Source organism: Taudactylus pleione, unplaced genomic scaffold (assembly GCF_031769625.1).
Source record: "Taudactylus pleione unplaced genomic scaffold, aTauple2 ptg000019l, whole genome shotgun sequence".
NCBI lineage: Eukaryota > Metazoa > Chordata > Amphibia > Anura > Myobatrachidae > Taudactylus > Taudactylus pleione.
This window is the reverse complement of record NW_028284421.1, coordinates 5,238,041-5,252,500: the sequence shown is the minus strand read 5'-3', so window position 1 is coordinate 5,252,500 and position 14,460 is coordinate 5,238,041. Positions and strand designations below refer to the sequence as shown.

Sequence of the window (14,460 nt, the reverse complement as noted above, 5' to 3'; positions counted from 1 at the left end):
CGGGAATGCGCATCACTGGTCGTTTTCGACATTTTACTGCATGATTTATGAACGATTAATGAGCAATTGAACGATAACGAAGTTGTAATCATTCAATCGCTCATTTTAATCATCTAGTGGATACGTGCCTTGAGAATGACTGCAGCGCTGTATCACTCTCTCAAGGGCTGCTGTGGGTGGCTCCAAATCAACAACTGCAGCACACACACCCTCAAGCCCGGGCACACGGGGCATGTGCCCCCCCATCCCCCTAGTTGCGGCCCCGAATAATGGACCACCCAAATGTACTAAAAATCACATCCAGGGACAGGGGATACAAAAATAAGCCTGTCCCTACTATAAGTAAAGTGTGAGCAATCACTTCACTTCTCTTTCGGGGGCCCCACAGCACTGTTGCACATATGCGGCCTGTTACGGAACCCTATCCCAGTAATTTCTACGGAGTGTAGCCCATAGGCTACAGCGGCTAATGCCATCTGAAGATAGAGGGCCTGATTCAGCAAGGAACGCAGTTGCTAATACGCATGCAATCGGTCGATTGTTGCATTCTGTGCATGCGTATGCATCGCAGAGCACAAACTAGCAGTTGCGATGGGAACTGCGATTGCAGAAGCTATGCAGACCCAGAGCAGAGTGATTGACAGGAAGTGCCGTTTGTGGGTGGTGGCAGGGGGTGGTTGGGCGAATGCAGGCGTGCAGGGAGCGTGCATAAATTATCCACTGCGTGGCCATAAGCAGCTACAACACTGATAACGTGCGTGGATGTTAGAAATTTTGGAGTAAGGTCAGGGCTTGTGCATATGGGTTCGATGTTATCAATTGTTTCACTATGTTCCCCTAGTATACGGATGTGAGTAAGTGGAAGTGGGCGTCCTTATGTCAAGATGCGATCGCAATGTACATGCAAACATTTTAAATAGCACCACTGATATTAGCAACTGCGGTGCGTGCGTATAAGCAGAATTGCGATCCGTAGTGAATCAGGCCCAGAGTTAGCTGCTGGGGCCAAGCTTCGGAATTAGTAAATCCATAGAAGCTTATGAAGGCTGCTTCTGCCGTCGGAAATGAAGGGACTCGCCATTTTACATTCAGGAGATAATTAACATTTGTGAGTACCCTTTGTAAATGGCTGCTTTCGGGGAATATCCTGCAAATATTATTTGATAAATAGTCCCCTAAGCTTCTTCGTCATGCCTACAAGTGTACAAAGTATGGATCCTAATTCACTACAGTGTTTTGTCTTGTATATTAAATGGAGTTAGCACATGTATATGCACAGATCGAGGAAACAACCAAAGGGGGGAAAATGCAATGAGCAGGAACATTCCTGAGTCAGGAAAATAAAATTATATACATCACAAGATATATTATTTGCTAGATATATATTTTCCCACTCAGAGGCTTTCCCAGACTCCTGTTTGGTGCATATATGGACACATGCCGCATTATGGCACTGTTCACATATCAAAATTCCTTTTGCTTTAAATGTAAACTAGCGACTCGCCCTGGGTTCAAACGGAAGCAATTTCATCTTGCCAAAGCGCTGACTTGCATGACCTCCTATTATTATTATTATTACCAGTTATTTATATAGCGCACACATATTCCGCAGCGCTTTACAGAGAATATTTGGCCATTCACATCAGTCCCTGCCCCAAGTGGAGCTTACAATCTATATTCCCTATCCAATGTACACACACATACACACTAGGGTTAATATTTGCTGGGAGCCAATTAACCTACCAGTATATTTTTGGAGTGTGGGAGGAAAACAGAGTACCCGGAGGAAACCCACGCAAGCACAGGGAGACTATACAAACTCCGCACAGTTAGCCATGGTGGGAATTGAACCCACGACCTCAGTGCTGTGAGGCAGTAACGCTAACCATTACACCATCTGTGCTGTAATGGTTAATCTAATCTAATGGTTAATCTAATCTAATGTAATGTAATCTGCTCCTATTCACCGAGGGCGTGTGGCTGAGTGAGGACATCACACTGGAGAGGGAGCTTCACGGTGGAGAAGTGGTGGCCGGACTCCGTTTGTAGGTTCAGCGTAAGGATGGACATTGGAACATAATGGTTACTAACCATAAATTTTTTTGTTCCAATGGTAGTATTTTTACCATTTAATGGTGGCGGTCCAATGTTTGCCACCATCAAATGGAAATCATTCGAAGGTGTTCCAATGGTTGTTTGTTTTTATTTGTGATAGCTATACCTCTCCTGGCTCCTTCCTGATTACTATGTCTGCATCAGGGTATCTTCATGGGTTCCTTGGAGGTACTCTCACTCTCTGCTTCAGACACGACCCTGCTCAGTCCCTGACTCCCTCCCCTCTATAGGCTGCTGGCTCATTGCTATCTACGATTGGCTCTTACTTTCTCAGAGAGCCAATTAGAATGCAGCCCTTGGTCCTACAGCAGCAGTCTCTCACACACACAACCGTGTTTTCTGTGACTTGCTACATTCCAAGCCATTTCAGCACCATGGCCAGCTCCTGTAGAGCAGCTTGGTGCAAGATTTTTTATGACATTTGTTTCACTAAAATAGTCACTGCTCGGCTCTCTTTTGTCACCGATGAATGGTTCCTACACCTAAACCTTCCTCGATCAATGCTGTATAGAATAGTGAAAACCCCATCAAAATCCAACCAGTGGAAAAAGATATTAGCCTGAATGGACAGACAGACCCATAAACTGGGGACTTTAGTTTATGTATATAGAGATACAGGTGTAGTATTTTGTCTCTGAAGGTTAGTACCCAAAAAGCTACACCAAGCAAAAAATAAATATAACAAATGCTGATAAATAATTTCACACACAAAGCTCAGACATGACTACCAAGTGAGTCAACCTGCATTCATGGGGCTGATGCAGAAGTAAATGCAAGTTAGTTTTGTAGGCGGATCTCGCGTGTTTTCACACTGCACATGCTCTAGAGCTGAGCACACACATCTTCAGCTGATTCAGTGTGAAACGTACCTCTGTGGCATCTCCCCTTACAGCAGAAGGGGAGCAACTGGTGGAAATAGGGCCTTAGTAGGGAAAGTTTAGAAAACGTGTGTCAACAGAATTGCAGGGTTAAGCATACCCCTGTCTTCAGATGGGTCTCTTGCACCAAGGATAATTCTGGTGCTAGTGCGCACTGGTAATGATGACGGCCATGAAAAGAAGCGCATGAATAGGGGTGGTGCTGTTACATAGATGCATGCAACCTGTATATGGAGTGGACAAATATCCACATTTTTCTCTGTGCAATGTGTAATTACTCCATACTTGTCCACTGTGAGAAGAGCTGCTACACAATGTAGCGAGAGGGGTCCATTTGAAATATTTTCTAGGTGCATCTGTATGGGTATATTTCTCCTTAGAATGTCAGCTCTTGGGCAGGTCCCTTTTCTGTCTTGCTCTTCCCCTTGCACTAGCCTTACCACCTGTGCTGCTCGTCTTTGTCTACTTCTCCTTTTGAGCGACTCAGACACCGTTTGATCACCCATGAGCACAGGATCATTGCGAGTTGTTGTGCCTTCCGCCATGTGAGTCATCATTGCCTGCTCCTACAAGCTACAGGGAGTTGCCGTCCCCTCACCCCTGTACTCATCACTCCCTGTCCATGGTATCACGGCAATGTCTGTGTTTATGTTTTGTACTCAATCAATTGTTCACAGTTGTGCATTGTATTTATCCTGTTTACTTGATTTGCTTTTAGATCTAAATCATGTACGGTGCTGGGTACGCCTTGTGGTGCCTAATAAATAAAATATCATAACAATGATAATGAATTTAACATGAAATCTTCTTTAAATTTGCATTACACTCGAATAAGATTTATCTTAAAAACATTATGCTGTCTCAAAGAAAATAAAAAACCTTCACTGATTAGTATAAACACCCATAAAAGTTATTAAGAATACTGTTGTGTGAGATGGAGAGATAATACATTTAAGTTCATCTACCGTTCTTGAGTTTCCCTTGTTGCAGAGGTGCACCGGCAAACTTAAATATAGCCTACCAAGGGAATTCATGGGGACTTCAAGTAACAATGTCTGCTCCCCTGTGACCTCGAACAAATAATTTCGTATGCTGTGTCCACAGCTGGAAACTTTTGACCCAGAGAATAAAACATGATATATTTGGTTGATTGGAGACCAACCTTTTTTTTTATCAATGCTCAAAAAGAATAGAGCAAGAATTTGAAGGGGCAGATCTGTTATGACGAGCCTCACCCACCCCTATTTATTTATGTAATTTACTCCAAAATGTTCTTGGTTAGAAGTTATCCCTTTACACTGAGGACTAAAATCAGACTGGAAATTCAAGTCAAAAGGCAAATCTAGTTGAGTGACTCCAAGTCACTCCGTGTATGTGCGGAAAAGCTAAATATTGGTTTCTGGCTTGACAAAAAGCTCCTGCAAGCTTAAACCATCACTACCAGCAGAACTAAATGACAACAACTACATAAGACAACAAAAGGTTAAAAATAATCACAACTGAAATAAAACTCCACATACAACAAGCTACACTACCTTTCTTCATTTTCCAGGCGTTCTTCCAGCTCCGCTATTCTTCCTTCCATCTGAGCGACAAGCCCTTCTTTATTGGATCGATGTGAATTTTCAAGATGAGCTATTCTGCTTTTCAGATCTTTGTTCTAGAGAAAGGTGCAGTGGGTCACGCTATGTGCAGCCTTAAATGTTACACAAGGCATTAAAATGAAGATGGATATTTCTCCCATTACTTATGAATCTTGTAAGAACAATGGTTTCTCTATCTAGTTTCTAGAGTTCCTGCAATCACAGAGAACCTGATTACTTCATTCTTTCTGTGTGTATATATTGGGTAGAAGTTCAGGGTAATTCCAGAGGGGAGAGTTTACGGTGGGTGAAGATCCTTTACAAACATACATAGGTTATTGTACATACATACATTTATGGACTAACATTTACCTGTCTTTCCAAGGACATTTTGTCACACTCCAGATCTTGCTTCGTTGCACGTTCTTGAAGTAATTCTCCCCTCATTTGCTCAATCTAACATGGAAAATATGGTTAGAATTAAATATGTAGATTATTGTGCCATTATTATTTAGAATGAAATGGATATTTTCATTATATACTTCAACAACTAATGGAAATTAAACTTTCTATTTTTTTTTTTTTTTTTTTTAAATTTCTGTATTTCTAATTATGGCCCTGATTCAGACCCACTCGCGAGCGTCTGTCCGCTCGCAAGTGGGTCGATGTTCTGCACTGAGCATGCGCACGACGGAGGGAGCTCCGTCGTGCGCATGCGCCAGACGCGACGAGCGAAGGAAAGTCCTTCGCTCGTTGTGTCTGATCAAAGGGGGCGTGCTGTTGATGTTGATTGACAGCACGACATCCTTTGGTAGGCGTGCCGGGGGCGTGCCTCCCTGACGGGGGCGTTCCCACGGGAACGCCTCCCGTCAGAAGCCGGCCCACTGACATCACTAGTGATGTCAGTGGGAGTGATTTTGGCTCTGATAGAGCCAAAATCACTCCGGAGCTTGCGGTTGAAAACCTCAACCGCAGGCTCCGGCTCGCAGTTTCGATGGTCGCGATGGTCAAGACCATCGCAGCCATCAAACTGCACGCTCGTATAGCCTGTGGGTGGTGACCCACAGCTATACGAGCGTCCAGGAGGACGCTCCATTTTCATGGAGGGCGGCCCTCATTCAGAGCGTGCGCTCTGCTCAGAGCGTACGGCTCTGAATGAGGGCCTATGACTTTTGATGTGCCAACAAATATTTTTTTAAAAATATGTATTATAGCATTTCCCCACCTACAGGTGTCCTCATAAACCTATTTTGGGCCATATGGGGCAAGACGCCTGGCGTGACTTAGACGTTCCGCCACGGGCACCAATTACCTTGATGGACAACTTTTTCCCAAATTTTGCAACTCAATACAAAAATTGTAAACTAAGTAGCAAATAGTGTATGAAGGGGCTAATTCAGTGCAATGCTGAAGGCAGATTCCAGTTTATCGGAATTCTGCGAATCCACAGGACCCGTTCTGTGAATGTGCGGAATGGGTCCTACGTGAACGCCGAGAGGGGGGGGGGGAGCGAGTATTAATTACCCGGGCCTGGGCTTGCTGGAGGAGCCCTGCGGAGGCCCGGTTTCGACGCTGCCCCCCTTCCCATTATCCTGTCAATTAAGCAGCCCAGCACACGCTGGGCTGTATGCAGCAGTCTCCTCTGCCTGTGGGGGAGCGATCATCCTGATTAGCGTTGGGCTGCGGGGCACACAGCTTTGCGGCGCTGCAACTATATTTTTTTCTTTCTTTTTTTCTTAAGGGGACGTGACCACACCTCGGTCCAGATCTTGCTGGCCTTGGGACTTTCCTGGCCTCGCAAGCCGGCCAGCCTGAGTAAGCTGGCTGACGGCCCGGTGCCGTCCACCATCTCAGTGATGGTCACAACGGTGGTCACAGTGCTGGGATCACAAATGCAGCAGGGGGTGTCAAACACCTGGCACCTTATCACTTTTCACTCTGTCTCCTAACACTGCTTAGTAAATAGACCCCATAGGATTAGTATTGTTATTGCAAAGTATTTGTTATAAAGTAGCAGATTAAGCACAATGATGCGTGGTGGGAGTCATTCATATGGAACCTCTGACCCTCACAAAGAGAAGTGGTGGGTGGATTCCAGCATGAAAACTTTAATTCATGTCATCACTCTGTTCCCACCGAATTACATGATCACACTACGAGCACCAAGGTGTAAGATGGCCAACGGTGGGTTAAAATTTGATGAATACCATCAATTGTACCATTGGTGGTTAACCTCGATAGTATGAAACCATCGACAGGAAAACATTGATGGTTTCGCACACTGATGACCATCCCTGCTCTTATGCACCGGGCAGTGGACCAATCAGAGCTGGCGGTGGGGCTCAGCGGGGGCAAAGCTGTGCTCCATGTCTCAGTGCCAAAGAGCAAAAGAAAACCATCATGGGGCTCTGTGCCATCGATGGCAAAACCATCGGCCATCAGTGCTTAGCCATTGATGAATGTTAACCATCTAAAGTCGATGACCATCGCTATTATTTGCATAATTGGCTACAGAGGGTGGGACATCGATCTTGGTGATTATCGACTTCTTTGAGCTATTCTGCACAGCTCCCCAAAGAGAGATCTGAAATGTTGGCAATTATGTTTTAAACATCAGAAACTCTACTTTTTTTTAACACTCAATGACCCAGAACCCTGCGGTGGACATATAGACATGATCAAAGTCATTAACTGTGAGAGGGAATGTACTGGAAACAAGGTCTAGGAAAGTACAAGGGGACAACCAAGAAGGTGGAGGACCCTGCTTGTGAAAGCTTACAGTCTATGCAGGTCATGAGTATACCTGGGAGGTGAACTAGTACAAGATGAAGGGGAACAGATGGTGTGAATTAAGAGTTAAGGGAGGGTAACCAGAAAATGCAGTTCTGTAATTATGACAGTTTTGTACAAGTCACAAATTTTCCATTACATATTTAATTGAAATAATTAAAATTAATCAAATTATTAATGAAGAATTTAGCAATGTATATATGTTAAAGCTGAATAACAGAAAATTTGTAGTCTGGGCCAAAAAGGTTTAAAACCCACATAATGTACAGCCTAAGAATGGAGCAATTTCAGCCAATTATATCTCAATAAAATTAAGACAGAATTGATGAAATTATTTTAAGTATCTAAATAGCTTGAAAAATAAAAATATATGAATTTAGTATCACATAGGCGGCACATTTGGTATCCCAATCATCCTGCATCAAATTGAGAGGAACCTCACATCACCACTCTGTGCTACTGTGAGCACTCTGATGATCTGACTGGCAAGGGGTTGATCAATCCACGCCCACTTCACAACTGGGGACATAACTGACAAGTAAAGCTGGTTACACACTATGTGATTATGTACCCAGCCGATGGGACGGCGAGAACGAGCGATACATTGTGCTGTCCGCACATGCTGCACAATGTAGTAGACTATGGCGTGATGTGTCGTTCCAAGTTGCATTTAGCAGCATGGTGTTATTCATGGCATCGTCACATCTGTGCAGGACAGCAGATGGAACAATGCGATGAACAACTCGCGGGCACGCATGATCGGGCCTACACACTATGCGATCCGAAAGATATATAGTTCCGATCCAGATTAGAACAATATATTGTGCGAGGGATCGCATAGCGTGTATGTGTACCCATCTTAAGAGATGAAGGGATAAATGTTAGCAGTCTTTAAACATCGGACAGTCATGCACGGGACTCGCCGATGTCTCAAAGCCGCAGTCTATTACATTTACCCTGAAGTCTGAATATAGTAAGGTGCTCTGACCAACATAAAAACTGGTTTGCAAGATGAAAGTGCAAACCAAAGTACACATTGCAATCATTCCCCATGTGCTGCCATGATGGTACTGCAACAAAAGTAAATCTCATTTTCTATAGCAATGTCAATATACAAGGAAAGACTTTTACAATATACGTCAGGCACAATATGGTGCCTGAGGTATAAAACAGTCCCCGTTTGTCTAGGGATTCAAAAGACTAAGGTGACAACTGGGTTCATGTCCCTTATGGTAAATCTAAACCACATGATAAATGTTAGGAATTACTGACACCTTCCTAATGCATTCATAAACAAAAGCAGAACAGTGGCCCGGCATTCTAGAGCAATGAGGTCACATTATTATCACATTGGAACTCACGTGGGTTCAGTTCTGGCTACTCAAATCCTTTTAATTGCACTGTACTAAACAACCCTCAGGTGCTATACTTTGCTTCTGTTCCTATGACTCTTGCAGTAATAATATGACTGTGGGAATAAAACATGAGCCTATTTATGAACTCTGAGGCATTCCAATCATTATTGCTTTGCATTTTGGATTTTTAAGTTTAGCTGAGTATTCAGAATACGCTGTCTAAGTAAATATTAGAAGCAATAAATATTGCTCAAACCCTATTTAAGTGGTTTGTGTTTACCCCAGCACAAAAACAAAAAGGTAATACACTTGAGTTTAAAATTAGTTTATACAGTGTACAAATTAGGTTAGTGAACAGGATTTGTATTAAACAGTACCTCTAGTTTCAAATATGTTTTTATTATAATAATTATATAACCTGTTAGTGTGGCATATATGTTTTGTATGCCTTTGTAAAAATCCCTGCTTAGGTACAATAACTTCCAAGTACACTGCTTATTGGCATGTCCCTCAAAAGCTCCATTGTCCCTGGAACACAACAGTGGGTCCTGTAGCACTAACAGCCTGGTTAGTAGGGAGCTCTTCAGTGGCAAACGCAGAATTTCCAGAGAGGGGTTTCCAAACGCTTGATTTTAGAACAATTGTGGCCAGTCCATAAAGAGGACATAATTACTGTAGCACTTAACCAGTCATAATATACGTCATATGAAGTACAGTATGGTGTATGTAATAATTCTGACAGACACATAGTAAGCCATTATATGTAGGGCCATCCTGCATGAGCTGAATGTTTTATTTTAGATGTGGGCACCATTCCAGATCATTTCAGCAAATTCGGGAGTCTGGGGGAGCAGCAAAAGAACCTAGCACTGCCCTGGACATATATGTACACATTGGTCTCCTTATGTACTGCATAGTGTATCATTATACAGTACTAATAATTGACCCTATAGATGGTCTATATTAGTGCACCACTAACAGTGCATGTTTTCCATATCTCCTAGTTAGTGCACAAGTGTATTCATTACAGGCTCACACATTTTAAAAGATCAACAGGTGGTACTAATTATTTAAGTTGTGTAGTGGGGAGGGGGGTTTTCCAGGCGTTTGCCTATAGCTCTTAATGCTTCTGGACCCAAGCAAACTTCCAAACTGTCAGCAATGGGTGATTGTCAGGGTCCAAGGTGGGGGACAAAGCATTAAGGACTAGAATGTTGTACACTTGATATGGATGCAGAACCATTTTCATAACTACAGATGTGTCCTCATACATCCAGCCTCCTTGCGTGTTAAACAGCCCTTCTAGTCGCACCATGCTGTGGTGACTCTGTAGCGCCTATTTACCTTCAAATGCGTCTTATTCACACAGGAATGTAAATAGTGTCACAGCCGCTGACACCAACGTAGCATTTCACATGCAGATACAGCCGCAGTTACACACAGAATATACACATGCCGCATATCATTTTAATCAGCAGAAGCTGCTTGTGCGTTCTATTCACATCATGGCTCTCAAGCATTATGTTCAACGTGACTTGTAGCACACAGAGAATAGATTTTTGTACCCGTCGTTACCGTTTTTTTTCTTTGAAGGCTCTTTATTCACCATCTCTGTTCCTTTTTCCCCTTTTCTTTCTCCTGTTTTTGCCTTATTCTATTCCCTGCTATTTTTCTCTTCACAGTACACCCTCTCTATATCCCCCACACACACACTTCCTCTTGCTTTCACCTCCATCACTCTCCTGCCCCTCTCTGTTTTGGCTGCCCCTCAGTATCTCTCTCCACACTGCTCTGTATCTTATTATTATCTCATGCTTATTAGCCTCATCCATGGACCTGACACTGCCCAGTTTCTAATGCTGGGTACACACTAGCCGATATATTGGCTGATCAACTGATCGGCCAATTTATCTGCTGCCCGTCAGCCATTGTGTAACCGAGATATGTCTGTGAACCGCGTCGTTCACAGACACCGCATTTGCTTTGCTGCACAGCCGATGGACAGATATGTCTGCAGACCGCCCGTACACACACAGTGGCAGCTGCGGGGAGGGGGATGGCCGCCCCCGACCCGCCTCCCTGCCCAGTGGCATAACTTCCTCTCAGGTGCCCGGAGGCAAGATAAATGTTGGTGCCCCTCCTCTCCCCACGCGGCTGCCCGCGCCCGGCTTACCTTCGCCCGGATGCCAGGCATCGGGCTCCTGGCGTAGGTAAAATTACATGCATCGGGATTTTTAATGGGTTGCCGACGGTCAGCATTTAGACCATCGGCATCGCGACTACATACCATTACCAGTGCCTGCATGGATTAGATTTGTATGTGGCTGCTGGGGAGCGGTAAAATAAACAATAAAGTTTCTGCAGGCAACAGTGAAGCATGGTGGAGGTTCCTTGCATGGTGGAGGTTCCTTGCAAGTTTGGGGCTGCATTTCAGCAAATGGAATTGGGGATTTGGTCCGGATTAATGGTGTCCTCAATGCTGAGAAACACAGGCAGGTACTTATCCATCATGTATTACCATCAGGGAGGTGTCTGATTGGCTCCAAATTTATTCTGCAGCAGGACAACGACCCCACACATACAGCCAATGTCATTAAGAACTATCTTCAGCGTAAAGAACACGGAGTCCTGGAAGTGATGATATGACCCCACAGAGCCCTGATCTCAACATAGAGTCTGTCTGGGATTACATGAAGAGACAGAAGGATTTGAGCAAGCCTACATCCACAGAAGATATGTGATTAGATGTTTGGAGCAACCTTCCTGCAGAGTTCCTTCAAAAACTGTGTGCAAGTGTACCTAGAAGAATTGATGCTGTTTTGAAGGCAAAGGGTGGTCACACCAAATATTGATTTGATTTACATTTCTCTTCTGTTCATTCACTTTGCATTTTGTTAAATGATAAAAATAAACTATTAACACTACTAATTTTTAAAGCATTGTTACTTTGCAGCATTTTTTCCACACCTGCCTAAAACTTTTGCACAGTACTGTATATGGAGAGGGAGCACATTCACTACCGATACGGAGTTATGGTCCACACACACGGTCAGATTTTGCAGGATGATATAAACGATAACTATATCGTTTATCGTTATATCATTCGTATCCAGGGCCGGATTAACGGGGGGGCGACAGGGGCGATCGTCCCTGGGCCCCCACACGTTAAGGGCCCCCACACCCATCGGGGTTAAAGTGGCTCCCTCCCCGCAGCGGCAGCCGGAGTCGGAGGCTTGAGCTCACATGAGCTCCAGCTTCCGGCTCACGCAGAGCACTATGGCAGAGACGTCATGACGTCTCTGCCATAGTGTGGAGGAGCAGCCGAGCGAATTGAAGCGGACGCAGGGCTAAGGTTAAGGTAAGTATGAGCTTTATTTTTATTTTTTTTAGCGCAAGTGGCCTACTGGGGGCATTACTGGCGGGGGGCATTACTAAAGGGGACATTACTCGGGGGGGAGCATTGCACATTACACCTGGGGCATTACTGGTGGGGAGCATTATTCAGGGGCGAGCATTACTACTGGGGCATTACTCGGGGAGGGGGGAGGCATTACTACTGGGGGCACACTAGCGCATGCAGGGGGGCTTCCGAGTACCCAGAAACCCCCCCTGACCAACCAAATTTTTTTTTTTTATAGACGGAGACAGTCTTGTCTCCGTCTCGGGCTGTAACCCGGGTGGCCGTACAGAGGGGGAAATGCTCTGTGGGAGTTCTCTGGAGAGAGGTCTGCCCGGCAGCTTCTGCAATGTGTATTTGCCGGGCGCCCGCTGTGGTGTATATCAGCGGCGCACCCGGCTGTCCTGACTACTGTGAAGGTTGATGCTAGATCCCCTTTCCATAGGTACATCTACGGAAGGGGATCTATCCACAACCCTTCTGCGAGCTCCGCCTCCCCCGACTCCAGCTTGGCGCACTGGCTTCAAGGAGAGTCATGACGTCTCTCCAGAGAACTCCCACAGTGCTGACGAGGGATGGAGGAGCTGTTGGGCGCGGCGCGGCGCGGGAAGGCGGCAAGTCACTGAGAGGCTCAAACCCTGAAGAGTCAGGTCAGTTCACTCTTGTTACTAGTGTTGGCCCGGGTAGGTGGTATGTGTGTTGTATGGGGGCATTAATCAGGGGGCATTTCTATTGGGGGCTCTACTAGAGAGGGAGCATTAGTATTGGGGGCACTAATAGAGGGGCATTACTACTGGGGGCATTTCTACAGAGGGCTCTACTAAAGGGGGAATGACTACTGGGGGCATTACTTTTTGGGGCACAACTGCATGGGTATTTCTACTGGGATTTATACAGGGGGCATTACTACTAGGGCATTACTATTGGGCACATGCCCAATTATTACTGGGGGGCATTACTATTTGGGGCACAACTACAGGGCCCTACTGGGGGCATTTATACAGAGGGCATTACTACAGGGGGCACTACTAATGGGAGTATTGCATAGGGGGCACTGCATAAGGGGCACTACTACTGGGTGCACTGCATATGGGGCACTACCACTGTGGGCACTGACACTACTGGGGGCTCTGCATAAGGTCCCCATTGCGCATACCCCCAGTTTGTCACATTTAATAGGGGCCCCCACATGTTTGTTGCCCAGGGGTCCCCACAGACATTAATCTGGCCCTGTTCGTATCGTCCATTTTTTTACACCTTCCAACCCCCAAACGACAGACGATGTGTGGGCACGGATGGTCGATAACGACCATCGCCCGTACATTCAGTCCAACCTCGTCGATATCGACCAGGTTATCGTTATAGTCATTTGGGTATTGGTGGTGTGCTGGATGATTGATATCGATCATCCAGCACATGCAGGACGATCAGACAATGATATCGCCATCGTTGTCTGATCTGACCGTGTGTATGAACCATTAGTTGCATTTCAAGTTTGTGTCCAACTCTGAATGAGGTCCCAAGGGTCATTCTTCTAATTATACCTCCTGCTTATGTGTTTTTGTTTGTTAGATACACTCTCTAGCAAGGTAGCATTATCTGTAATACAAATTCTTTCTCGTCAGATGACCTTCGGTCTGAATTTCTGTGCACTGCTGATTTCAACTAATCAGACATTGACAGGTGACACAGTGGTTGGGAAAATACATAACAGAAAATAAAGAAGGACAAAAAGGCTATCACAACTACTTGTTTGCAACATTCCCCACAGCATATGGTATGTGTTCATTTTACATAATACATCACAAGCCACCGTCCAACAATCCATACCCATACAACTGTATACACAGGAAATTATTCCTTAAATAACAAGCTAAATCTTACTTAGAGGCAAGTGTTTGATGATAAGTTCTGAAAACATGCAGAATGGAAATCATAAAATAAGAACATAAAAAGACAAGTTCTCTTTCATCCATGAATTCAGCCATGAATACTGTTCCCTACATACATTTGTTTAAAACATTATATTTTCTGGAGAGAAGGGAATTTTAACTCCTTTGCTAATTGGGACTAGCAGTGTAGCAGGTTCCTCTGGCAGCGAATACGTTCCTTTTTAATGCATTATTTTCACCCTCACAGGATCAACAAACACTGTAGATTTCAGCAGAAGTTATCACAGCTGGGTTTGGTGAATACTGAAAACAAAGTATTTTCAATGAGCCATAATACCCCTCTGAGAAACTGCATGGATTTAATAAACAGATTTCGTGTTTACGCTAGACACGGTATTAAGAACAGCTGGTTATCATCGTCTTGTTAATGAAACCACACAATTTCATTTC

The 14,460-nt window shown here is 44.6% G+C and overlaps 1 protein-coding gene across 1 annotated transcript in view; it reads right to left on the bottom strand.

The window, feature by feature from the left end:
* Positions 1-14,460, bottom strand: part of CGNL1 (cingulin like 1) — a 149,347-nt gene that overhangs the window by 9,089 nt on the left and 125,798 nt on the right. The window contains exons 15-16 of the mRNA XM_088445190.1: positions 4,949-5,032; positions 4,529-4,653 (exon numbers count right to left, since the gene is read on the bottom strand). Of these exons, the coding sequence (XP_088301316.1) occupies positions 4,529-4,653; positions 4,949-5,032 (209 nt within the window). The remainder of the gene's footprint in view (positions 1-4,528; positions 4,654-4,948; positions 5,033-14,460) is intronic.